We start from the raw sequence: 27,837 nt of genomic DNA on the forward strand, positions 1-27,837 counted from the left end.
TGGAATGTAAGACATTTATTAGGTGATAAGACTAATAAACACAAAGAGAAAAAATACATTTAAAAACATAATGATCAAAAGCTTAAATAGCTTAAGATGAGATTGTACAAGTGAGCACAAAAAGAAAGTGAAAGAATATAAATAGCTTTAATTTGACAGTATCTGAATAGCTGAAAAGTATTATAACCTGGGGAGAGTGGGATAGTGCATTAAAACAAGCTTACAAAGATTAGATTTGTAATAAATAAAATATGGGCCAGAAACAAATAAGAGGACAAGTGTCAAGCTCATACTTGTAGTGTTGTGTTCATATTTCTTGGACTTTGTCATGACAAATTTCTGTTGTCATCACATTGTCTAGCAAGCTTCCTGTCAGTCACGGATGAAATAAAGAACTACAATATAGTGAAGAAGAAGATCCACAGACATGAAATACACACTGGATTCCTCTTGCAGAAACGTTACAGAGAAATTTCACAAAGTCATTCCGAGTGGTTTGATATGAAATGCATCCATTAAAGGAGCATTAATAATAGTAGTTAATGCATCCAAATGCCCCCTCACAGAAAGCTGTTACATGAAGTACTTCAATATGCTACGTTTTGGCCTATAACATATGTTTAAAAGCTATTCGTAACGGAGAGCTATACAAATGGCGTTCTAAGGCAAAATAGTCCCTCAAGATTATCAGATTTACCACTATTTTACATGTAAAAAGGCAGTGTAGGTTCACTAATCCTTTTGGACAAATAAAATGTATATATTTGCATTGTAGACATATGACACCATTGTAAAGAAACTTCAAACAGTCAATTTCTCTACAGTGAACCACTTCATATCAAAACACTCTGAATGGCTATGTTCACATCTCAAGGATTGATTAGATCAGTGGAATTTCCCTTTAAAAACAAAAAATGGGCTTTTCACATGCATCAGTACTTACTGTGCAAGCACACATTCAAAAACAATCGCAACCGGAACACACTGCCTCATTCATACACAAATGACACAAAAAAGTTCATGCATTGATTGATTTCTATGCATACAGAAATAGAAGAGGGATCAAGCAGCGTGACATCCACATAAGATATGTAAGGTGATAAGGCAGGTGCCTTTCGGAGGTAGTAAAGTTTCAGAGGTAAGAAGAAAATAGTTGAGCTTTTTTGCAGTGAAGTGGATATTCAGCAGTTGTGAGTGGTTATACTACATAACGTGACTGGTGTGATTGTAAAAGAGAATATGTGCACTGAAGTGTGTGACTTCATATCAAAGCATGGGGGGCAGAAGACGACCCCCCCCCCCCCCGCTGCTATGCTTCTTAAACTGAATTTGAAGAAGTTTTTTATTCAAACAAACAGTAGAGAGTGAGGAGGGCAATGACAGTTCTCATTCGAAGATTCTCTGATCCAAGATCCATAGCAGCCTGGCACTGATGCTGCTGCCCAGAAGGTTCTGAGGGGAGAAATTTAAATCAAATGAAAGAGATTTAAAAATTGAGTGGTCTTCTGTCTAAATTACGAGGTACAGACATATGAAAACCTCATAATTGTATTTATTTACTTATTTTTAACCATCATTTGAAAGTAGTGGCAACTGCCCCTTTTAAATTGCAGCAGTTTATGACAAAAGGAAAATAAATCCAACATTATTTGGAATAATATCATTTTCTATGATTATAAATTCAGGCTGCACTTCATAGGTGTTGAGGATTTGCTGACCTCTCTGATGGAAATGTGCAATTACATTGATGCTGAGTCCTTCCTCAAGGAGATGGGTTTCAAAGAGAACTCAGTCAAAACATGGTGAAGGATGCGTCTTCCAACGATGTAAGTGAATGATCTACTATTGTCATCATTTATTTATCAGTATAATGTTGAATTTGCCCGAGACCTAAACATTGAGCTGGTCCTTCTTTTTGAGTCTATGAGTGCGACATTAATATCTAAAGACGCGGTTTGAAAAATACGGACCTGCCACCTCCGATTTTTAAAACAACATTACATCGCAATGTAACTTTCATCCACTTCTGAAACATGTTCTAATTTTTTGGCTATGTCTCTGTACATGAGAAAAATAATATCAACCAATAATATGTTTCATCAAACCTTCTCAACCCAACCTATTATTGAGTGAAAACCCTCAGCTAGCTCAGAGACCTTCCCTGATCTGTGTTTCACTCAGAAATACATCACGGTTCTAAGGGAAAATGTGTTGGGAATTTCAAATCACACTGACTTGTATCCACGTCTGGAGATACATGCATTTGTTATGACTGGCACAATATTGTACATGCACTGTATGTCCAAAAGTGTTTAGATATCTGCTCATGCAATGTTTCTTCTGAAATCAAGGCTATTAATTGGGAGTTTGACCACTCACCTCCCCACCTCCAGCCTCTACTCTTCTGAGACACATCTCTTCTGAGATTGTGGAACACTGCTGTGAGGATTTGACTGCATTCAGCCACAAGAGCATTAGTGAGGGCAAGTACTGATTGGATGTTATGTTCTGGATCACAAACGTCCATCACTTCAGAGAGTGCGCTTCCACTGATCCACAGCCCAAAGCTGTGGCCATAGTGACCCTTAAGCCCATGTACAGCTGTTCCAGCATATCCCATACTTTTGGAATTGCTTTTCTCTACAGATTATAGCCTACAAGCTGTGTGTGCACAACTGAACACCTGAGTCAGCAGTGGGTGCTCCTTAAATAAGATTAATTCACTCATCAAAAGGAGTGTCTGGATACTCCATGGTACTAGCTTAACTCTACTCACCTCAGCTCACGTTTGCTACCAACTACATTTTCCACTGCAGATATCAATGTACCTGGTCACCATAGCAAAACCACATGAAACTGCTGTGACATGGACACAAATTTTGTTTGGAAGAGGCAAATGGCAGCAAGTTAAAAGACTGCTGAAAAAAAAACAGGAGATGTTGGGAAGTACTACATCAGGGTTCAGATGATGAGACAATTCTTGCTCAAAGACAACGAAAGAAGGTATGTTAACCTCGAAGCTAAGGACAGCATATGTGTTTAGGATGACGGTCATGTTCTCTCTGACCAATCAGTAGTCAGCAGGTTTTCCACATCACCCTTTGGTACTGGCTCAGGTACAAAGTATCAGGTTTGCCTGACAGAAAACTAAAGAAGGGTGAGTAGAGTTGTTCTGGAGCATATGCTGAAAAAGCAGCTATAATGTATATTGGGCTTTTTACAAAGCTCACCTGATGCTCTGTAGGCCATCTCCTCGGCAGCGGTTGTCAGTTGCCATGGCATCACCCTGACACTCGACACACACTGAGCGCTCACGGACGAGCTGAGGGCTCCACAGCTTCAACCTGCATACAGCGCTGACCTGCTTCACACGCATGTACACACAATAACTACAGCAGAGGGGGAGGGGGGGGGGGGGGGAGAGAGAGAGTGAGAGAGAGAGAGAGAGTGAGAGAGAGAGAGAGAGAGAGAGAGAGAGAGATATTAGTCATTTTAAATGCTTGGTTTACAAACAGATGTTAAAAGATGTTTTTGGAATCTAATGGGTTGTAATTGCATTTTCTAGAATTAGAACTGGAGACAGAACAGATAACTAACTGGAACACTTCAGTGGACCGTTTCTGGACTCTCTGGTGCCAAAACACAATGACAAAGACAGGGAGGTGTCAGAATTTAAGACCTAGGATAAAACAATGACAGTAATACTCATGATGACCCCATCTCCCTACTCCTCTGCTCCTCTCTCCACTTCTTTTCCCCCGTCTCCTCCTTCCTTTGTCTTCTACTCTCTCACACTACAAAGCCAAACTGCGGCTTTCAACTGTTTCCAGAGACTTAATCTGTCTGTAAGAGCGTCTCACCACAAACAGTCTGCTGAGAAACCTAGGCCAGAAAACTCTCAAATCAACTGACCAATTGCATGGCCTGGACATTTCAGTATGTAAAACTTTTTTTTCTGGCTGGTTGCCCTGCGGTCTCTCTAAATAGGCTCCAACTAGTCTACAATGCAGCAGCCTGTGTTCTTACTAGAAAAAGAATGTTTGAACATTTTCCTCCAGTCTTATTCATTTTACACAGGCTTCCTGTTAAGTTCCGCAATGACTACAAGGACTTGCTTAGATTTAATGCTCTTAATGGCCGAGCTCCAGCATATCTTAGTGATCTGCTGAAGTATTATAGCCCGCTCCGACCACTTTACTCAGCTGGAACAGGCTTACTGCAAAACCTTAGGATCACCTCCTACAGGTGGGAACAAGTCACTAAGTTGAAAGTAACAAGTAAGTCTCAAGTCTCTACACACAAGTCCCGTGTCAAGTACCAAGTCAAGACAGTAGAGTCTCCATTGAAGTCCCAAGTCAATTGTCCTAATTTTCAAGTCAGAGACAAGTCAGCATGCATTTTTTAGCCAAGGCCACAAATAATGAATAATGGTAATAGCACTTTAGCCGTTTAATGAGAGCATGTATATGTATATGAGAGTATATGCCTGTATATTCTATTTTTTATTTTATCCCAGCTAAAATACAAAATCAGTTACATTCTGGCGCCTAACTGGTGCACCATTTAGGTGGCACGGCAAATTCCAACATTACGCTGGTGAATAACAAGTCACGTTCAGGCTCAAGTCATGAAGGTCAAGTCCAAATCAGAGTCCGAGTCACTGGTGTTGAAGTCAAAGTCGAGTCCCGAGTTGTTTCCACACCTCTGTCAGTTACAGTTCAGCTAATAGAAGATAGTTTTCTTCTATGGGTCGTTCTATCGCATTGGTTCAAAGCCAGAGTGAAAAACACAATTTACAATTTTTCACTGATTTGGATTTTACAGTTTATCGACTCTATTTTGTCCCCAATAAAACCACTTACCAAATGTTTCGGTAGTGACTGTTTCAATAATGACAATTTTAACTAATTTTAAATGTAACTCAAAATGCTAGCCAGTACATGACGAGCAAACACAGCACTGAACAGCTGTATACATACAATCGTAATATATTTAATTAAAACGTTAACATGTTAACATTAACGTTGCACACCGAGTTTTCAGACTCCGGGGCACATTTAGGTCAAAACATTGGGATCTAATCCACAGAGAAATACTCAGTCAGCATTTTTTGGATACAGTATTTTTGTATTTATTTAATTCACCTTATTTCCAAAAGTTGAAATTCAGGGGTTAGGATTTGAAGCAGCCACCTCCCAACAGAAAGTATCCTATAAACAATGGTTTTGTTTATACTCACTGGCCACTTTATTAGTTCAATTGCTTGTTAACACAAATAGCTAATCAGCCAATCACATGGCCGCAACTCAGTGCATTTAGGCATGTAGACGTGGTCAAGACAACTTGCTGAAGTGCAGACCGACCATCAGAATGGGGAAGAAAGGGGATTTAAGAGACTTGTGGTGGCATGGTTGTTGCAAGGTGGACCTAATAAAGTGACCAGTGAGTGTATATTTAAATTATTACTCTCTCAGTTAATTCCTTGGAATTAAACAGATAATACATATTTCTTGTAAATATCTAAGTTCTGAATACTTGATTGTTGTTTTATAGGTTTAACTGTGGAACTGCAGTTTGAACTAATTCAGTAGAATGGTGTATGTATCTCCTAAACACTAGAACAGCCTTCCGGGGACTTTTAGGAATACAAGCCTGATTAAAACATATATATTTAGGCTAGCATTTGCCTAGATTTATTGTGGCTTATCATTTTCCTGTTTGTGATTGTGCTATTATTTTCATTTAGAGCTTTATTTGTACAAGCTACAAAAAATAAAATAAACCAAAATAATAAGAACTACATAAAGATTTTACAATATTATTTAAAAATATCAAGCCACACCTGGAACATTCATTTATTTTCTCTTTCTCACTATCTCTGTGTGTGTGACTGAGTGAGAGAGTGAGTGTGGGGGTGGGCATGTGCAGAGCAGCGAAGGCCACCCAAGCTGAATTTAATTAATTCATGTTTTGCTGTGTCTCCCCCGCCGAGCATGAATGTTGTCTGTCTGTCTGTCTCTCTGTGTCTCTCTCTCTCTCTCTCTCTCTCTCTCTCTCTCTCTCTCTCTCTCTCTCTCTCTCTCTCTCTCTCTCTCTCTCTCTCACACACACACACACACACACACACACAGATTTGTCTTGTCTTCATCCTGTGATTCAACACACCTGTGATTAGGAGGAAGTCACAACTCCCCAAGAGATCCATTTCATATCATCAAAGTTTAATTTGCTCCTGCAGAAACTTCACTGTACTCGACTCTTAATTCTCGTTGAACTAAACACACACATAGCTCCAGAGGGCCTGAGGGGAGTTTAGGCCCCTCCACCTGAAAACCTGATTTCTGATTGTTAAAAAAAAGGTTCTCTGACGCCGGTGAATGTAAGGCCACCATGTGCAATGGTGCTGTTTTCTTGCAGTCTCGTAACTTAAATGAATAAAATATACTGAAAAAGCGAACAGGGGCGTCAAACTGAACCAGCAAAAGGCCCATATTTTAAAATGTCATCAAATCTGTGGTCAGAGGAAAAAGAGGTTTTATTTCATTTTAATTCATGTGTTATAACCTGGACTGACCACTGTTTATTCAAAATATGCAAAAACTTCAACGGTAAAATACAGACACTTGTAGCAGACCTTGAAAATTTTCTAAATTTAAATTGTCCCCAAGTCCCCTATCTGCTTGAACTAGACACCTGGCATCCTTTCTTTGCTGCAAGTTCCCGACTTGCCCTCAATCCCATCACCAACCCGCTCTCCTGTTCATTTGTGCCAACTGCAACACCATCAGTCACATCACTGTGCCATCCAGATGTTCCAGCACTGACAGAGGATGGGACTGTTTCAGCTCACTCCCACTGTTCATAGACTCAGTCAGAGACCGCCTCAGTCAGAGACCGCCTCAGTCAGAGACCACCTCTACCAGTGCAGTTTCTAAAGCTTTACCATCCAGACATCAAACAGAGATCCTCTTAGCTTTTATTTGGTATTTAGCTTATTAAACTGTAAACACTGTATGACCCGAGGAGGACAGGTCTCTCCTTGTGAGTCTTGGTTCCTCCCAAGGTTTCTTCCTCCAGACTGAGGTACTTTTTCCTTTTCCTCTAACTTCTGTAAAGCTGCTTTGTGACAACATCGCTGTAAAATCCGCTGTACAAATAAACTTGAATTGGACTGAATTTCCGAGCTGCTGAGCTAATGTTAAGTGTGTATATTGGTTGAACTGCAGCTGAAATGCAATTTGGTGATATGACTGGTGTGGAATTGTGCAGAATTGTGTAGAATTGAGGTGTAATCACTGTGTCATAGACTGTTGTCAGGGTAGGAGAGTCAGAACACATTACATTATAGTGCATGATGGGGAGCGTAGTGCAGCTCGTTGTGAAATGGGCTAACAATAACAGAAAATTAAAATACCTTTGCAGCCGGATAGGATTTTGGGGCGGGCTGGATCTTGTGTTTGACACATGGGCTTTAGAACATGACAAATTTTCAGCAGACACAAATATAACGGAAATGTTAACACACTACACGCTGCAGTTGGTGCTTTTTTCTACACCAACAGGTTAATACAGCATCAGCTTGATCCACTGATGAACATAGCTGTGCTAGTTCCTTGAGGCTTCTTACCAGCTTGGTAAAATTAAGCTGAAATTAGTTTTTCACCCCTCCTGCAGTAAAAAAAAGCAACTAAATTACATTTGTATGACTTAGTATGGTTAGTTAGGCTGCAACTAACTGTTGTGGAATGTTAGTTGGTATAGTAACTGACGTTAGCCGGCTAAGTGACTGTGAGTTCACAAAGCTATTCTCCCTTCCGATTCTGCCATTGGGTGGATAATTTTCTAATGATTTAGCTACAGTGAAGTCACTAGTTGTTAGTCGTCATTGTTATGGATCTTCTAGGAGTCTGTGGTGGCGAGTATTGTCCTCTATGCTGTTGCATGCTGGGGAAGCAGGCTGAGGGCAGCAGACACCAACAGACTGATCCACAGGGCCGGTGATGTTGTGGGTGTGGAGCTGGACTCACTGACAGCAGTGTCGGAGAGGAGGACGCTGTCTAAGCTGCAGGCCATTATGGACAATGGCTCCCACCCACTCTACGACACGGTGATAAGACACAGGAGTTCATTCAATGCAAGACTCATTCTACCGAAATGACCACAGAGCGCCACAGGAGGTCATTCTTACCTGTGGCCATCAAACTCTATAACTCCTCCATCAGCGTGTGATTCACAAAGTGTGGTTCATCTGGGCAAAATGCAATAATTTGAACTGCTTTATACTAGATGTTTAATATTTATTATCACGGTCACCGCCACTTTACTGTATTCATAAGAGCTTAACTCTAATGTACATACTGCAAATTTCTCTTTATCTTTTGTTTTAAATTATTAAAGTGTTTATTCTTTAACATAAATGGTTGCAACTGTAACAACTGCAATTTCCCTCTGGGATCAGTAAAGGATTCTGATTATTATGTTCACCATAACGAGTCTCTGGGCCTTAATGATTTATAGCCGGCCCTCCCAACCTGTAAAGAGGCCACCCCTAAAATGAACCTCTGGCTGTGTCACTGCTACCCACAAACATATTCTCTGACTCAGTGGATATATACACACACACACACACACACACACACACACACACACACACACACACACACACACACACACACACACACACACACACACACAGAAAATAATTACTAATTCCAAATTACATGGCTAAAAGTGTTTTCACACAGCACTAGCCAGCTCAGTTTAGATCATCTGTAACTTAATAGTCTCTCCAATTCACCCAAAACAAATGACACAACTCATAAACACTCATGAGAGAAAACAAAAACACACAGTGTTCTCTGCTGGGGACTAACACTGTTCATTTCCCCAAACACTTTCCCTTCCATTACTAAACATGCCACACACAAAAAGTACACATTTGGAAGTCTAATTGAGGTGGATATCGTATATTGTTAGACGAAGGCTGCACACGCTGCCAAATCCTGACAGCTTTCCTCTGTACTCTTAGTCAAAACATAGATATCAGGTTTTTGCAGTTATCTGTTCACAGGAAACAACCCTCCCCAGAGTCCAGTCCAGGGTACGTGTGTGTGTGTGTGTGTGTCATATTATTCCAGGTCATTACTGAGATAATGGTCAGAGATGTCTGGTCGTGTTGTCCTAGGCCAATTTGTTTCAACATCAAAGCACTTTTATTAAGTGGTACATGTTGAAGCTTATAAAGACACTTTTATGACTGAGGTTTAGAGACCAAATACTGCTTACAGCTTGCAGCACCGTACAGTAAAAGTGTTTACAAATGTTCAGAAACACTAGGGAAATACGTCGTGTTTAAAATGCTGTTGCCTCACCTCTTCTTCTCCTCTTTCATAAGCATGTGAGGTCGTCTCCAGGGGTCCTTAAAGTTGCGTTTGAATGTGTCGGGTAAAACCTTGGCCACCTCTGGAAAAAATGTAGAGAAAAAGAGAATTCATTCTGTGAACACAGAGCTGCTGTTTATTACAGTGCTTTGCCAGGCAGTTGAGAAAGTCTGATGAGTGTAACTATACATTCATCTGATTTAGTGATCTGCAGCATACACTGGACGTTAAGAGTGCATAGTGGGAAATTTTAGTGTCTTTAAATCACTCTTGAATTCCAGTTTACTACCAGGCACCAAGAGGAACATGGCATGTATGCAGAAATGTCCAAAAATGCAAATAGGGATCCATTTTGGTTTCATGCATATTGCTCAACACTGACTCTAGGGCTTATTTCTATAATCTTCATCGATTGACAATTATTAATTTAAATGACTTAACTGAACATCATTCAAGTTCTGAATGTGAGCCAAACATCTTTGGTGCCAAACAACAAAAACACAAACCAAACACAAACACAAACAAATATCATCCCTAGTTCTGTGAGGAATACACATCTGGGGACAAGTTGTTTATCTTTTGGTGGTAAGACTACAGTAAAATCTGCCACAGAAAGGATATGCCCCTCTAAAATCCACCCCAGTTCTTCTTGCCTGAGGTCCTTCAACATGAGGAATTGATAACACAAGCAAGACAAGCCATCTAGCGAATCCTTATCATTGGCTAACAGAACTGTTTTGCCTCACAAGAGGTAATTTTTAATTTCACTGCATATAATGTGTTTCCCTCGCACACGACACACATATATGCGCTTAGAGTTTTTGGGGGACTTTTCCTGCTAACTTACAAGCACATCATCGCCCATACTTTGATCTCTGCTTTACCAAACCATTGGATTGGCTTAGAAATGTCACACTTAGTTTATTCTCACCTGAGAAATTCTACTTTCCTACCCATATTTATCTCAATATTCTATATACACTCACCAGCCACTTTATTAGGTACTATTTATTGCTTTATTGCTAGTAAAAGGTTGGACCCCCTTTTGTCTTCAGAACTGCCTTAATTCTTCTTGGCAGACTTTCAACAAGGTGTTGGAAACATTCCTCAGAGATTTTGGTTGGTTATTTGAGTTCCTGTTGCCTTTCTATCATCTGGAACCAGTCTGCCCATTCTCCTCTGACCTCTCACATCAACAAGGCATTTTTGTCCACACAACTGACCGCTCACTGGATATTTCCTCTTTTTCGGACCGTTCTCTGTAAATCCTAGAGATGGTTGTGTGTGAAAATCCCAGTAGATCAGCAGTTTCTGAAATACTCAGACCAGCCCGTCTGGCACCAACAACCACGCCACATTCAAAGTCACTTAAATCCCCTTTCTTCCCCATTCTGATGCTCGGTCTGCACTTCAGCAAGTTGTCTTGACCACCTCTACATGCCTAAATGCATTGAGTTGTGGCCACGTGATTGGCTGATTAGCTATTTGTGTTAACAAGCAATTGAACAGGTGTACCTAATAAAGTGGCTGGTGAGTGTAGGTCCATAAAGGTTACAAGATCATGCTTGCCCTCCCAACATGGTAAAGCCTCCTATGCTTTATGGACTTTATCAACTTAGTATTGAATCTCCAATTTAGACAGTGTGCAGGAAACATACAGAGACCTACATGTGCACTGTGCACTTTCATGTCCCTTCCTGTGCTCTTTAACTGAGAAATCTGGCTAGTATCCACTTTCTGAACACTGTACACACAGCTGTGCGTGGAGACACACACACAGCTGTACAAAAAATGTGGAGGACAAAACCTTCAAACCTCTGAAGACAGAGAGAGATTAATATTATATTACTGATGTGGGAATTCTCTGTCTATTTAAACTGGCTCCACTTTTTGTGAACAAAACACAAAAGCACATTTCTCATCACTTTTATCTCCATTCATCCCACTCCTGAGACCACACTGAAATAATCACAGAGCCCCAGAGCTCCACAAAACCACCAGCAATCACAAACACACATGGCTCATTTCTCAATCTTGCTCTCCTCTTTCTCGCTCTCTCTCTCTCTCTCTCTCTCTCTCGCTCTCTCTCCTTTGTGACTTCAGTACTTGTACCTGGGATTCTTGTTAGAAATTATATTAGTATTTAAGGAACCTACTCATCATTTTGACAATTAATCAAGATATCAGAGTCCAAACAATTAAATTAATAATAGTCCAGACAATAAACATGGACTAAAGAGGAAATCTTTTAAAAAGAACTTTTTTTTTCAAAATTTACTGTACCATGCAAAAAAATATTTATTTAATTTTTATTTAATATAATTTCCAAAACATTCTTTTTTCAGCATTAGGATTGTATATTTAGCACAAAATTAGACACAAGCCGAACCCTAACCCAAGTGAATAAATACTATTATTTTTTTCAGTATACAACATGCTCACCTTTTGCCTTTATTACAGCTTCTATTCTTTTCAGGAGGCTTGCTTTCAGTTTTTAAAAGAAATCTGCAGGGATATTTTCTCACACTTTCAAAATTCAGTCATAAGTTGGTTGCATGTTTTGCTTCTCACAATCCACGTAATCCCAAACATTCTATGCTGAGGTCTTGGCTCTGTGGTGGTCCATTGTTCTGAGAACATCAGCAGTTTTTGTTCCATTTGCAAATGTTCTATTTTTGTCTATTTCCTTTTCTCAGTAACAGCTTCTTGACAGCCACACATTCTTTGGCAGTTTTGAGGTGTCTTCTCACAGTGGAAGGATGGACAGAAAAGCCTGTGGATTTCTTCAGATCTGAAAGGTTTAGGTAATAGTTTCTATGATGGTGACACTTTTGGTCGTCTATCAGGACTTGTCAGGTTGTTAAGAATCCAGTTCTTTCTGAATATTTTAATAATTTTCTCCAGTTTTGGAAAGTTGTTTTTTCACAAATATTTCTGACTTTCCCCTGCCTTACGCACATGGATTATTTTAAATCTCTTCTCAGAAATACTAATACTTCTACTTAATGGCCATGATGACTGGAAATTTAAATAACCCACTGGTTGCTTCTGAATTCTCGCAGAATTGCATCTGTACTGAGTACCAGCCTCTACTCATCACTGTAAGAGAAGCCAGCGTTGATTCCCTGATAAGGTATATTTGAATCTATTATGTTTTTTTAACCCAGCAATCAATGGTTTCATAAAGTAACCATGACAGCTCCACTTGTATTATCAGTAATGCAGTCAGTGTGTTACCCTTGGCAGCACTGCAAGCGTCCATATGTGCGAGGCAGCCTCTGCGCTGCTTGAGATCGGGACAGGGCGACCCTCCGTTGCGAGGGGGTGTGGTCACCTGTCGGCTCCTCTCTGTCGTGCCCACGCCACACACAGACGAACATGGGGACCAAGTACCCCATTGACCCACCTCACAGTCTATAGCTGCTGAGACAGAGAGAGAGAGAGAGAGAGAGAGACAGAGAGGGGGGGGGGGGGGTTATGAGCAAGAAAACACCTGCATAAATAAAAAAAATCTCATATTTGTAAAGTGCCCCCATCACAGGATATACCTCTGTGTGTGACTGAGATCACTCAAAAGGGCTGCTTAAACACAGGTAAGAGAAGAGAGACAGAAAGAGAGATAGATCTTAATAACACACCTGGCCTCTCGTGATGTTTTTGAAGTATACACTAAATAGCTTTTAACCCACCAGCTATGCAATAGCGTGCGTATGAAACACAGAGAAAGTAAAGAAGACTGCCTACAGGTGTGTGTGACACACAAACTGCTATTTGTGTGGAGCAGTGTAGTTGCAGTATGGATTTCAGATTAATGGTCACAGTTTTCTAAACCCACCGGCTATGTAATAGTCTGGATGTAAGGGAGACAGCAGAGATTTCTTTTAACTGTGTGGGACAATTAGTTGAGTTTCTTCATTGCTGAGAAAAAAAAAAAAGTCATTTACATTATGTGAAAATGTCATGATAAATAGACTTTTAATTAAATTACTTATTTAAACATTTTCACCTTAACTTACATTAAAGGTTCCCCTGTAAAGTCACTATATTGATGACACATGTTTTACTGTGGGTGGTGATGATACGCTGGTTTTGTTGGTGATCAGCCAAGTTGGTCCATGCTGTTTTTTTCTAGCAGGGATTTCAGTGTCCGCAAGAGTTAATGACCAGATATCTAAAGCAGATTGGCCGAAATTGTTGTATGGCCAGAGTCTTGCTTTTTTAGGTGATTGTCTCTTACTTTACATCTACAAGGTGGACCAACAAGGTAGGTGCGTGCAATACAGTGGTTCCCAACCCTGGTCCTGAAGGACCCCTGCACTGTCCATTTCAATTTTTCAATTAACAAGCTCTTTGTGAATTGAAGTGGGTGTGTTTTAGCAGGAGAACACAGAAATGTACAGAGTGCTCCAAGACCAGGGCTGGGAACCACTGCTCTAAAAGAGCAGACAGTAAGTGGACACAGTGTTTAAAAACTCCAGCAAAACTGCTGTATTTGATCCACTCACACCAGCACGGCACAAACTAATACATCAGTCACTGCAATGTTGAGAACGATTCACCACACAAATAATCCCCTGCTCTGTATTAGTTCTCTGGAGTAAGGAAAGAAACAGACTACAGTCTGTAATGGTAGAACTACACCTATAAGTCCACCTATATGATACAGTGGAGCTGACAAAATGAGCAATAAATGTATATACAATGTAGTTGTACCTAAGAAAGTGCTCAACGAGTGCTAACATCAGCGAGAGTAAATTAGTTAGCCTAGTTAGAATAAAGCCGCACTACATCTGATTTTTCACTTATGGACTTAACAACATGTCCTTGGCATCGCAAGGTCCACGAATGAGCTCTGAATCCAGTTTCCCAGTCCTGGATTTTGTAACCACTGGTCGTTAACTGAACTGTTAATGTAACTGACTGAAGACCTAAAGTCAGAGAAGTCAGAAATCCAGTTGAATCAAGTTCTACATTTAAAGATCCTCTGCACTAGTCAAACATCAGTCATCAGTGTCTGACCACAGGATGTTGTAGGCTGTATATTTTTGGTTGGTGGACTATTCAAGACCTTTTCTGTTCAGCTTCAGTAGAAAACTGTTTATCAATACCTGAAATGTTGCAGGAAATATCATTACATAAAGCATTTTGGAAAATGTTAAAGTTTGGAATTTTTTACATATTGTTATTTTATCACTTACAATTTATGCAGAAAGTGAACGGAAAAACAGCTAGTGTCACTGCAGCATAGAGCTGGGTGATAAGGCAAAAATGTTCACGATAATTCCTGCGCAGCAGTGTTCCCAGGGTTCTGATGGTTGATGAACAGGGCTAAGAAAGATTATTTAAGAAAGGTGATTTAAGTGACTTTGAACGTGGTGTGGTTGTCAATACTGAGATAAAGATTATATACACTCACCAGCCACTTTATTAGGTACAATAAAGTTCAGTTGCTTGTTAACACAAATATCTAATCAGCCAATCACATGGACGCAACTGAATGCATTCAGGCATGTAGAGGTGGTCAAGACAACTTGCTGAAGTGCAGACCGAGCATCAGAATGGGGAAGAAAGGGGATTTAAGTGACTTTGAACGTGGCGTAGTTGTTGGTGCCAGACGGGCTGGTCTGAGTATTTCAGAAACTGCTGATCTACTGGGATTTTCATGCACAACCATCTCTAGGGTTTACAGAGAACGGTCAGAAAAAGAGGAAATATCCTTTGAGCGGCAGTTGTGTGGACGAAAATGCCTTGTTGATGTGAGAGGTCAGAGGAGAATGGGCAGACTGGTTCCAGATGATAGAAAGGCAACAGGAACTCAAATAACCAACCAGAATCTCTGAGGAACGTTTCCAACACCTTGTTGAAAGTGTGCCACGAAGAATTAAGGCAGTTCTGAAGGCAAAAGGGGGTCCAACCTTTTACTAGCAAGGTGGACCTAATAAAGCAGCCGGTGGGTGTAAATTCTTTGTCTGATCTACATGTTGCAAGACATATTTTAGAAAAATACTTTTGCAATGATAAATGTGACAAGAGGAATAAGGAAGGACCACAATATAATGTAATTACATAAGTCAATTAGTGATCACTGAACACTAAATATGTTTAGACTATACAACAAACTATAATGATATGGAGATTAAAAGGGTGCAGTTTTAAGACAGGTGAATTTTTCCTTTACAAATAATACACATATGTAATGTACAATTCTTGGTTGTTATCTTGGACTTTTCATGTACAGTATTCACCTGTTATTCTCCTTGGTCACATACTGAAACATTAACTTTCTACAGCTTCATATGCAATAGGACTTCCTTTAAAAATCAGCGTCAGGTCACTCTGTTGGAGCAAAATGGGCTGATTATAGCAAGGCCTTAATCATGGATCAGGAGTATCAGGGGAAAGGGGTCGGGGCAGACCTGCAGAACTAATGTAGAGGAATCTGAAGAATTTGACAGAGGCTTTGTGCAGAGGTGTGTGTGTGTGTGTGTGTGTGTGTGTGTGTGTGTGTGTGTGTGTGTGTGTGTGTGTGTGTGTGTGTGTGAATGAATGAATGTATGTGAGATCGGTGCTGAGATATCGCATCTGTTGGAAATGGATAGAAGCATGGGAATAAAACTCCGCCAGAAAGCTTGCACACATTTTAATCCACTAAATCTGTACAGTCTTAATGCTTACTGTGCTCTTTATCTCCACCTATTCAGCCTAGAGCATTTTAGCCCCACCTATTAACTTAAATTGGTTACAGTTCTCCAAAATAGATTGTATTTCATGTTATCACCTCTCCTGTAGAACTTTACAGCAAATTATATAACAGTCTAAAATTTTAACAATGTGACTGTGTTTCAAATTCTACAGGGCAGTGTGTTGTAGCAATGGGGAGAGAATAGGGCTGATGTTAAGAAGCTACTTTTAAATACACATGCACTCATCTATACATACCTCCAAATAACCTCCAAATAAGCAGGGGAACAGGTGATCTTATTCAGAAAGCCTTTGGGAAACCAGTGTTGGATTTTTACTAATATTCTTAACTAAAGTTGGATCAATGCTTTTAGCTGTAGTTTCGCTGTTTTTATAGTCAGCATCATCATCTTCCATGCGCTTGGAAGCCGTGTGATCATTTTTCTGAGGGAGTCAAGGGATCGCAAACCCTAAACTACATTTATAGAGACTGAACTCATGATTTTAGAACATGCAGCACTGCTGTCTGTGAGTTCAGTGTTTTCCTGGCTGTTTACTCTGAGCAGTTCAAGCGAATAGACTTGGGGTCTTGTGTATTAAGATCAACATGAGACTGATTGGCTACTGATATACTTTTATTGTGACCCTGGATTATAAAGTGCATCAAATTGGCGCTGAATATTTTATGTGCATTAAATGCAACAGAATCTAAATCTGCCCTGATCGTACATATACATATTTAGGCCTATTAAGAAAATGACTTCCAGGGCAATAAAGTAATTAAGTAAAGTAAACTGGCAAATGGAAAGGCAACAGTAACCACACATCTTTCTTCCTCCATTTAATCCCACAGAACACCCTGCAGTCAAAAGGCCGCATCAGCCCTAATTCGAAATTCCCACAGCAGGATAATCTCACCCCCTGAGACATAATCTGATCACCACTGGGCTGCACAATGCATTGTTTGCTAGTTTGGATCATGACTGCAACATGTGGTTGTATGAGCAGAGACTCTGCGTCTGTAGGACGGGAGTTCAGGGCAGTTTCTGCCTTAAGCCAGCGGGACGGACCACCGCCACCTCTACCCATCCCCACCCCATGCCATCCTTGTTGGTCCACCTGTAGATTTAAAGTTAGAGACAACAGCTCATGTGTTGCTGCACAGTGTGTGTTAGTCATCCCTTAGTCCATTCGGTCACAGGAAGCCGAAGGTAATGATTTATCAGACATAAGCTTGGGAGGAGGACCATGCCTAAAGTTATTTCATAATTAAATTTGATTATTAATTGTGTTATTAAATGTTTTTTATCAATGATTTTTTTCTTTGCAACACTAATATCGCAGAACTGTACAATGTGCAAAAGTACAATCTAACCAGTGTACAGCTTTTACTGTGTACTGTTAGCATATTGACCAATCACAGGTGCAGATTAGTGCTTCTAGGTAGTTTGCAGTGATTCTGAATCTAGTTGATATGGCTTTTGTTGTGTGATCCATTTGTAGATGCAGCAGCTAACAGTGTTTACTGAGAGTCCCCATGGTGATATCCACCACAGAAATATGCTGCTTTTATGCAGTGGTGCCCGACGGATCAAATGTCACAAGCATCTGTATTTTTTGACCTTCACATATTTATTCCCTAAAACTTTTAATTACCTTTTAATGAAACTATGCACTGTAGATGGTTAAATACCGAAAATCATTGTAATTGCTCACTAATAGACTTTTTGGCCAAATGGTGAGCCTCAATCTTATCCTTTCTCAAAAGGAACTTAGCCTTTCCTGGATGCTCCTTTTATACCGAGGCATGATTGAATCACCTAGTTAAGATATTTTTTTTAACATTTCACAATGTTCCTTGTTCTAAATTGCCCTTTGGAGCGTGCTGCATGCTTCAATTTCCTAAGAAGTGTATATTTAAAAAGATATATATTCATTCTATAAGGTAAAACATTACATGTATTATCTAGGTCAAACTAAATTTACAAGCCACCACTTTCTCGTTTCAAATTTGCATTTCACACACTGTTGCAACTTTTTGGACTGGAGGTTAGTATTTCAGCCTTTCTCTAATGGTGGTATTTTCTGATTTGGTTGTCTTGTTTTTCATCCACAGGTACCCAGAAAACAAAACAGACTGTTCATGTGACCTACGTAACCTGGACACCTGCTTCATTATTAGTATGTGTTCTAAGCACGGCTTATCTCAGCAAAGCTCTGCTGTTTTTTATGTAAATGCACTTTTAATAGTAAGTATTTAATAGTAATGACAAGGTAGAGAACACAGGAACACATATGCACACGTTCTACACTCAATCACAAACTGACTCACCAACCACACACATTAAAATCTCAGGGGACAACTTTGAAAGGTTTTTAATGTAAATAAAGAGGTTCTTAGATTACTTTATGTATCAGAATAAAAGTGAATCAACAAGCAATACTAGTAGTATTAATGACAGCAACAACAATAATAATAAGTCTAAAGTATGCAAAGTGTGCTATCTGTACATGCATTTACTTACACACATGCACACACACCAACACCTGTATTTGCACGTGCATTAACAGCTGGAGTGGCTCTGGCAGGGTTTAATTAATGCTCGCCCTGTCAGGGTCTGCTGCAGGGAAGGAAGGGAGTGTGTGGGGAGTGTTTTGTTCACTTATAAAAAAATGTGAGAATGAACAGACTTAAGCAGTTTGTTCTCTATGTCACCATTCTGTCAGCTGCCTAACCTTTCTCTCTCTCCATAAATATACCTATTCGAACACTCACTCGGACACACACACACACACACACACACACACACACACACACACACACACACACACACACACACACACACACACACACACAGGGTTTACGGTGGACATTAAGACCACAACATGCTGCTTTGCATTCCTCTGGTCTCAGAAATCTGTCACTGTGACAGAAACCTTTTTTTTTTCTTGAACATTCTACCACACTCCAGTCTGTCTTCAGCAGGGACAGGTCCACTGTAACATATAGGGCGCTGAAAAACATCCGACAGGCTTCAGGGTTCTAACCTTTCTGTCATTGTGTGAACCAGTCAGTGGCATAGTCACTTAATAGCCTATATTAACATTATGGAATAATATAATATTCATTTCTGTAGGGTTTCAAATGCAATAAAGTGTAATGATAAACATTCTGCTCTTCCAGAACCAGAGTGACCACGCTGAAAATCTGGGATATTTTTCATTTAAACCAAGAAATAAAGATTTTAAAACTATGACAAGTGAAATTCAGGATTCTGCCCTTTCAAAGCAAAATTAAGCAAATTTGGGACCCTGACCCTGCTAAGACCAGTATACCCATACTATATATATTAAATCGCATATTCAAAAATACATGATCAAATTTCAGAGATTCCACTTTTAAATCAAAAGCGATGCTGATAAAATAATTGAAAAAATAATAAATAAGAAATGAAAGCAAAATTTTCATTTCAAAAGCAGCATTTTCATTAATTCTCTCAAATCTTGGCCCTTATTTTGTCTCATCATCAAATAGCTTCATTTCTCCTACTTGCTATTATGCTCATTTTCCCTTAAAGCGACAGTTCAGCAAAAAAAATCTTATTCAAAACAATTTTCTTCTTCTAACCCACATGTTGCCAATCATCCAAGACACAGTCCCAAGTTGGCTTCTTTAGCTTTGTGCTGGGGGGACGGAGGTGTGACTCCTGAGAAATTCAAACAGCTGAAGTTAGTTCAAACAGCACCAGAGCACCGCTGCACAGCAACACGGCAACAAAGCGACTTACCATCATGTTACAGAGGTAAGCAATTATTGCTTACGTCACTTTAACATCATGAACACACGTTCAGGAAACATAAACCCTCTGCCATGGAAAAGTGGCAGCAGCCTGCACTGACTTTCTCCATGGAAAATGATCCAACATAGAAGTACATATACATCCTGAATCGAATGGAACCGAGTACTTCGACCAACACAATAGCAGCATCAGCATCCGTTTGTTTTCCCCAGCACTTACACCTGCTTTGGGGGGTGTAAATATTTAGACATTACTAAACTCATCATTAAAACTAGTGCTTGCCGTGAAACCTATTTTGATTTGTTAAAGCCTAAACCTAAACTTAGTAAACACACCTTTACAACACGCCCTCATTAACCTTACATATAGCTGCTGCAACTCACCAAAAAGCAATTTACCAAGCCTGGTCTACACGGAGGAATTAAAGCAGAGAGAACCTGCTTGACTAGGTTGGAAACATTTCACAAAAAACTAATGAAACCAAAACATGAATGAAGTATTATAGATCAGGCAATATCGACAACCCATCAGCTATTACTGTAAATTTCTTCAGGATGAAGAAAACCAAGAACAACTGTTGCTCATACTGTATTCCTAAAGACCCATAGCCTTAAACTTCTTAAGTGATCTGATAACGGGCTTCATGGACTGACGCTGAGCCTAATGACAGATAAAAACCACAAAGTCAAGGCTGTAATTAGTCTGAACATGAACAACAGGGTCTGTGGATAAAAACTAACTACGATGGGATAGGGAGGGGGACACTGAGTAATGCTGAATGCTCTACTCTCCCGTTTTTCACCGTCTACCTCCTGTGTTCCCCTCTTTTTTCCACTCCTCCTGTCTCTGGGTTTCGTCAGGAGTGTCCATGTGTTATGGTTTCAGGCTTGAGCAGAACAACATCCTCACGCTTAAAGTACCTACAGTTCAGGCTTCTCTTCACGCAGCAATATCAGCTGTGCCAAACAGACCGATACATCCTCCTCTTTCCCTTAATCAATCTCTCTCTCTTTCTCCCTCATATGGAACCAATCCTGTAGGAGGATGACGGATGGTGTCATTTAGTATGTGAGGAATCAGTGTAGGCAGTTATGATAACAGGACAACATGGTTTAAATGGTCAGATAAGTGACTCATTACAGTCAGTCAGACATTACTCATCTTATAGGAATAGCCAAAGAAAATCTAATTTACATAATTTTCCCTTTACCTCAGATGCAGTGAATCCATCATGGAATGTTTGGTATATTAAGGTTGCTCCCTTTTCTACTGGATCCCACATGATGCAAATATACACTCACCAGCCACTTTATTAGGTACATTGCTAGTAAAAGTTTGGACCCCCTTTTCCCTTCAGAACTGTCTTAATTCTTCATGGCACACTTTCAACAAGGTTCCTCAGAGATTTTGGTTATTTGAGTTCCTGTTGCCTTTCTATCATCTGGAACCAGTCTGCCCATTCTCCTCTGACCTCTCACATCAACAAGGCATTTTTGTCCACACGACTGCCGCTTATTGGATATTTTCTCTTTTTCTGACCGTTCTCTGTAAACCCTAGAGATGGTTGTGCGTGAAAATCCCAGTAGATCAGCAGTTTCTGAAATACTCAGACCAGCCCGTCTGGCACCAACAACCACGCCACGTTCAATGTCCCTTAAATCCCCTTTCTTCCCCATTCTGATGCATCCCGGTCCAAAAAAGACTAGCGTATGGCCTTTCTCACTCTGTATGACATACTGTTTTCTTTAAATATGGTCCAAATTCAGGTTGGTCATCTGCATTTTCCTTCATTCAAATTTTGTTTTAAAATACCATAAGAATACCAAATACCCAGTATCATGCATCAGAACATGTCATGTGCTGAGTGAATCATTACAGCCCTAACTACTACTAATTTAAGCTATGTTTGTTTTTCTGTTCATTTCATAGAAAACAGTAGAAAGACAGTAGAAGTAGAAGACAGTAGAAAATGGTAAATGCACACCAAACATATCAGCCAAAACAAGGTCAGCCAAGATTAGACCAGAGATGGGTAAGTATGCCAGTGTCTTTGATATTAACTAAAAGACGTCAGTACTGGCATAACGAAGATGTTTCAGTACTGAATGCGAGTGCTGTGGACTGCTAAGTGCTATGTGATAGGAGATGAGTAACAGGCTGCTGTAATCACAGAGCGGCCTCCATGGAAGAGGAGTACCTGGAAGTGATTAAACCCACTGTGGCCTTTCAAATACTTTCAGGATTCACTCACTCTGTGTCTTACGTCTTTTAAACTCTACTACGTAAACATGGATTATAGAGCTACTCCCATCCCTACAAACAGCTAAAACACTGCCAACCTGCTATCAGTGTCTGTTTGTGTAATGCATGGCAGCTCTAGCGCTCCTTATGCTACAGTACCTTTCAAACTTTATCCTCTAGCCACATCTTTGGCTCTCTGGATTCTGTCCATGAATTCCTCCTTTTTTTCCCCCATATGTAGATCAGCCACCAGCAGCTGTTTTGGCCCAAGCCCATGCACACATGGCTTTGACATGCTATCCTTCCACTGTTTAAATCTATCAAAGCTTACTGGCATGACTGAGTATCAGACAGGCACCTTCTGCGTTCTACAGAAGAAACGCATTAGACTTTAGAGCTGACATACTGATGTATATCCTGCTGAAATGTTTCCTGACATGTTCTATCAGACCAAAGGGCACAGCTGACTGGCAATGCCATGCTCATTTCACAGCATCTGGATCACAAAACAAAAAGGCAAGAGAACAAAGCAACTAATGACTGCAACATGGACACATTTAAATAGTGGAAATGTGAGGGAATTGAAAGAGAATGAGGGGAAAAAAGCATGAAGAAAGGAAGAAAACAGAACTGTAGAAATACATTTTCTTCTTAATTACCGGAACTTTAAGAGTAATGCTAACAGACATTTCGACGTCAGATACAGATTTTTTCATTATCATAAACAATCACATCACTATAGTAACCTGATGTGTGTGTGTGTGTGTGTGTGTGTGTGTGTAAAAAACAGACTGACTGGAGGAGAAGAGACGGCTACATACAGAGAAAAAGCCCAAGTGTACACCCATTCTGTTTTATACTGTTAACAATGCTCTGAGAGTGAGCAGCAACTGCGTCTCATGATCTGGAACTGAAACTGAAACTGTTCTCTAAACGCTCCATTAACGTTTCTGTTCACGCTATGAGAACAGCACCAAAGCAGAACAGAATGACCTCCTTCAAGGCGGCGCAGTACCACAGTTACACTTGGTCTTTCAGCGCCAGTGCATGCCGGGCCAGAAACTATGGGTGGAGGCTGAAGTAGCGTAGACTGGTCAAACGGAACCGTCAAACACACTCGACACAAAATCACTGCATGGTGTGTCACTCAAGTCAGACAACTACCATTACTAAACCCCTCTAACTAGCCAGAGTCGCTGCACCTCTTCCCTTTAACCCTAATGCTGTGTAACACAACCTCCTCCAGTGCATTCTGGTCATTCTGGATTTAAATCAGCACCTGAAGTGCGCTGCCCAGTGGAATAACAACTTTATAAAATCTATCAGAAAGAAACAGAACCTAACAGAGAAATATTAGAAAGTCCTTCAAATCAGGGACGATATCCTTCCTGCAACACATGTACCCAATCCACTAACTCTAAGCCTAATCCCTTCTGACACAGGAATCGCTTCATTGGTCTGATCTACTGATGATATCTAAGGTACGAGTGCCCCAGGGAAGAGTTCAAACCAGCATGCACAGAAAACGAACTGAAGAGTAGAAAACACGTCGCTGCTGTTCGAGGAAAACCTCGTATCTCCATTTGTGCTGCTTTAGAGTTTTTTAGTTTGATTTGAAAAGGCCTGTTGCTCTTTACATTGTCTGTAAATTTCACTAAGAACGGAACAAAAGAAGTGACCCAAAACGACTCGGAAAGACGTCCGGTTCCATTCGCTTACATTATAAGTAAAGTATGTTTTTTCCTTCTCCTGTAAAGTTATCATTTCAGAGATGAAGTTGAGATAAAGCTCCGACAGCAGTGATATAAAGGAAAGTACTGGATGCAGTAAAGACTTGAGTATTTTATAAAATAATCTGTGGCTGTGATAATTTGCTACAGTACTGCTGATGGGTCTAACGGACCTCGCCTCACCTCACTATCAGCCAGTGTTGGCTTGATTTTGCGCGCTTGAGGTTTTGGAAGTGTGGCCTCTGTATGCTTCGCCTTCTCTGCGTCTTGAAAAGGCCGTGTAGGTGCGTCTTCACCTCAGCTGATGTACTGAATGTAGTGTAGGGCACAGTGGACGTAGTGGGTGGTAGGGCAGTGCGCATCGGCTGCAGTGAAGTGACCAGTGCTGTAGTGCGTAGTGGATGAAATGAAGTGTGCATATGAACTGATTTGGAACAGATTTGGAACAGATTTGGAACTGATCTGTTCACACGAAAGAAAAGACACGTCTCAAAGTCATTTTACCCCCGGCAGAGCTTCAGAGTGTGGAAGTTTAAAACACGGACCGACAGTCACGAAGACTTTTACTTACTATGAGAAGACCTCGTATTAAGAGTAGGATATCAGGAATATTTGGGGTTTATAGCGAGGGCACTCGGCTTTTGAGAGGATGTACTAATGTTCTAATCATATGGATAAAAGGTTCTTTAAAGAATCTCACCGGAGATCTGACACACTGGCCGGTAGTCCTCACAGCAGTCCCCGGTTTTCTCGCAGTACGTGTCGCAGTAACACACCGTCCTCCTCCTGCTGTACTCCACACACTCGTTGTTTCTGCCGGTGCAGCAGGCGGGGGTCTCCCGGTCCGCACAGCCGGCCTCGGCTCTCCGGTAACACACGGTGGACAAACACGCCAGAAGGCTGTAGAGAACCAGCCGGTACCGCCTCCGCTCACAGCCGTCTCCCATGTTTAAAGACTGACACCAAAACTTTTGAAGTCCTGCTTCAGTCTCAGGAAAGCGAGGCTGCGCGATGAGGCCTGCACTTCTGCTCTTCCCGTCTTTTAGCGCACGTTTCTCCCGGTGAACATAACGGGTCCCTCAGCACCACCGACTGAGCGCCGAGCCGCAGGAGCGCACTAATGCTCGGCGTGTTCGCGCACCTTGCGCTGCGCATGCGCACTCCGCGCCGCGTTCTGCCTCGGCTGCTGTCACAAACAAGAGGAGGTTCGAGTCACACACACGTTACAGATGCGAGGGGCTTATAATACTTGAGCTTAACCGGAGGGAAATAGTTTTATTACACCCTATAAATATTTGAAACGTCCTGCGAAGATTTTGATTTAACTGGCCAGATTCTCGCCCCTCATTATTGACTTCAGCGTTTCTGACCAGGACAAAGTCTTAAAACAGTCCCGATACACAGAAGAAAGAAGGGAACTTTATCATTCTGCACCATTTGAACAGTAGAAATCCACAATGACTTGAAATGAATTCTCTTTACATTAACTTACACAACGGGAAAAAACGAATATTGTGCCTTCTGCTGTAAACTTGCTGTTTTACAGTATTTTTGGGTAGTGACCATGACAGGGCTCCCCAGGACTCTATGTGACTGCACCACTTCTTGCAAGGCACTATGGGAATTTGGCATGTTATTGCTGTAGACGTATTGCTGTAAAAGTTTCTGATGTGCAAATGTAGTATTGTAAATAGTCGATTCAGTGTAGTGGAAAATGAATGAATTGACACTTTAAAACAAAAGTCAGAACACACTCTCTCTCTCTCTCTCTCTCTCTCTCTCTCTCTCTCTCTTCAGCCCCCGCCCCTCTCTCTCTCTCTCTCTCTCTCTCTCTGAAAACAACAACTGGCAGACTGTGGCAGCAGACTGAAAGGAGTGTCTGGGACAATAAAATTACTCTCGCCTGAGTACACGTGTATGCTGGCTGCCCTGAACCATAAACAGTTTTGGCCATCCAGTTGCATTCAGAGTGTCCAACAGCACCGGCCACTGTAAAGCACATCTGGGACTCCAGCTATTTCTGACGTTACTGCCACAACAATGCAAGTATTGTCTCTGTGTGTCTGACCCAGCAGCCTTTTTTACAGTGTGTAGGCCAGGTCAAAACAATTAGCACCTTTATTGAGAGACAGCAAGGACGGCCAAGAATGAAGATACAGTAGTGAAATCGGCTTTTTTAAACCATGTGGACACTAACACATAGGTGGCAATTTGATAGGCCTGTGTGCTGGTATGGCTATTGAAAGGCCAGGTTAATTTTCTGTGCTTTTGGAGGGCAGTGCTGGGTATTTTGGAGGTAGAGGTAACAGAGGGTGAGGACAGAAGGAACAGAAACCAATCCACCCATCTTACAAAGACCTATTGTAACAGAGGCATAAAGAGAAGAGGAATCCCTCAACAGACTCTGTTCCCATGCGTGGGTGCGTTTGAGGGGTGGGGGTGAGAAAGGAAAGGAGGAGAACCAGAAAGAGGGGTGGAATCTTTCATCTTGAGGATAAGATGAAGAGGGAGGCAGAGAAAAAAAAGAGAGATACTGAGAGAGGCACAAACTTTCCGTTCAAGTTCGGAAAGGTGTTTTATCTAAATGGCCAGCAGATGGCGCCAGTGAATCAGTGAAACTGCAGCTTGTTTCTGTCAACACAAGCAGGATGGCCCTTTCATCCAAACTGCAGGAAAGAAGAAAAAAAAGATACTACATTAATCCACACAACAAGGACTGTGTATAATTTCAATTTTCTCACCCCTCACTGTGAGGAAGTTAAAGAGAAGTGATTTTAGTGTCATTTAGATTTTCAGAAATGTATCAACGAAAATATGGAAAAAATCAGTGAAAATACAGATGATTCTACACGTCTACTCACATTATCTATGAATAAATGAAGGAATTAATGGAGCCTTGAATGAATCAACGAATAAATAAAGAAACAGAAACACGGTCTTAAATGTCATACCACAATTAGAGATTGTTATTGCCTAAAACAAACAAACCAACAAACAAATAAATAAATAAATACATCTTTTACCTTTTCAATTTGATCACTCCTCACATTGTGGACCCGGATGGGGACGGAGGTCGAAGTCATTTAGAAAAATAAAATATTGCCTACGTATATACTTCGCACATGGATCGGGGAGATATTCTGGCAGATTTGCTCCGTGTTGTTTAATTTGGTTTGATGATGCTTGCAGATCTTAGTTTTCAAACAGTGCCACAGATTCTTGAGTGTAGCGAGGTCTGGACCTGGACTCAGCCGTTGTACAGTGTTCACCTTTTTGTTGTTCAGCCACTGCTTGTGCTTGGGACTGTCCTGCTGAAAGGTGAACATTCTCCCAAGCTTTAGTTTTTTTTAGGAAACTGAAGCAGGTTGTCTCGCAGTATCTGTCTGTATTTTGCACCACCCATTCATTCTCCCTGCTGAGGAAAAGCATCCCTACACCGTGACCCTGCCACCCCCACACGTCAGCATTGGGATGGTGTTTGTTGAGGAATGTTGTTTGTACCACACATAGCATTTCGAATTTGGATTTTGGGCCAAAAAGCTACATTTTTGTCTCATCTGACCACAAAATTGTTGCTCAAACTGGTGCTTTCTGGAAAACTCCAGAAGTTGTATGCAGAGCTCTTTGTATCGCTGACTGGTGTACATTCACTCCAAATCTCAGCCACTCAACTATAGCTGCTTTAGAGTAAATGTCGGCCCCTCTTCCCTCACAGATCCCCTCATCCAGAAACCTTTTAAAGATTCACACACAAATAATTAAAGTGTCATTTGTAATCCAGAGGAATTTGGTGACTTGTAATGAAATGCAATGAGAATTTACCATGTTTTTAAGGCAGTTTAGGACATTTTTATTCTGAAGGTGTTTTAAACCAATGACACGTCCTCTTTTTTCAGTTAGGAGCATGTTTAGCCTCAGTCACTTCTGTTTTCTCTGAGGAACTTTACTTCAGAAAAGTCATGATGGAAATACAGAACGTTAAAAAAAGGACAAAACACTTAAGGC

At 40.8% G+C, this 27,837-nt stretch overlaps 1 protein-coding gene across 2 annotated transcripts; it reads right to left on the reverse strand.

Moving 5' to 3' along the window:
- Positions 1-24,991, reverse strand: si:dkey-178e17.3 (somatomedin-B and thrombospondin type-1 domain-containing protein). 2 transcript variants are annotated; one of them, XM_017684540.2, is made up of 5 exons: positions 24,533-24,991; positions 12,618-12,803; positions 9,372-9,462; positions 3,231-3,389; positions 1-1,452 (listed from the first exon to the last, which is right to left on the reverse strand). In XM_017684540.2, exons 1-5 carry the CDS (start codon positions 24,777-24,779, stop codon positions 1,347-1,349), a joined length of 789 nt encoding a protein of 262 aa, XP_017540029.1. In that variant the 5' UTR covers positions 24,780-24,991; the 3' UTR covers positions 1-1,346. The 2 variants fall into 2 exon arrangements, with proteins under 2 accessions (XP_017540029.1, XP_017540030.1); XM_017684541.2 differs by having other exon boundaries at positions 12,618-12,800; positions 24,533-24,988.
- Positions 24,992-27,837: the final 2,846 nt, after the last annotated feature.

Source organism: Pygocentrus nattereri, chromosome 28 (genome assembly GCF_015220715.1).
Source record: "Pygocentrus nattereri isolate fPygNat1 chromosome 28, fPygNat1.pri, whole genome shotgun sequence".
Taxonomy (NCBI): Eukaryota; Metazoa; Chordata; class Actinopteri; order Characiformes; family Serrasalmidae; genus Pygocentrus; species Pygocentrus nattereri.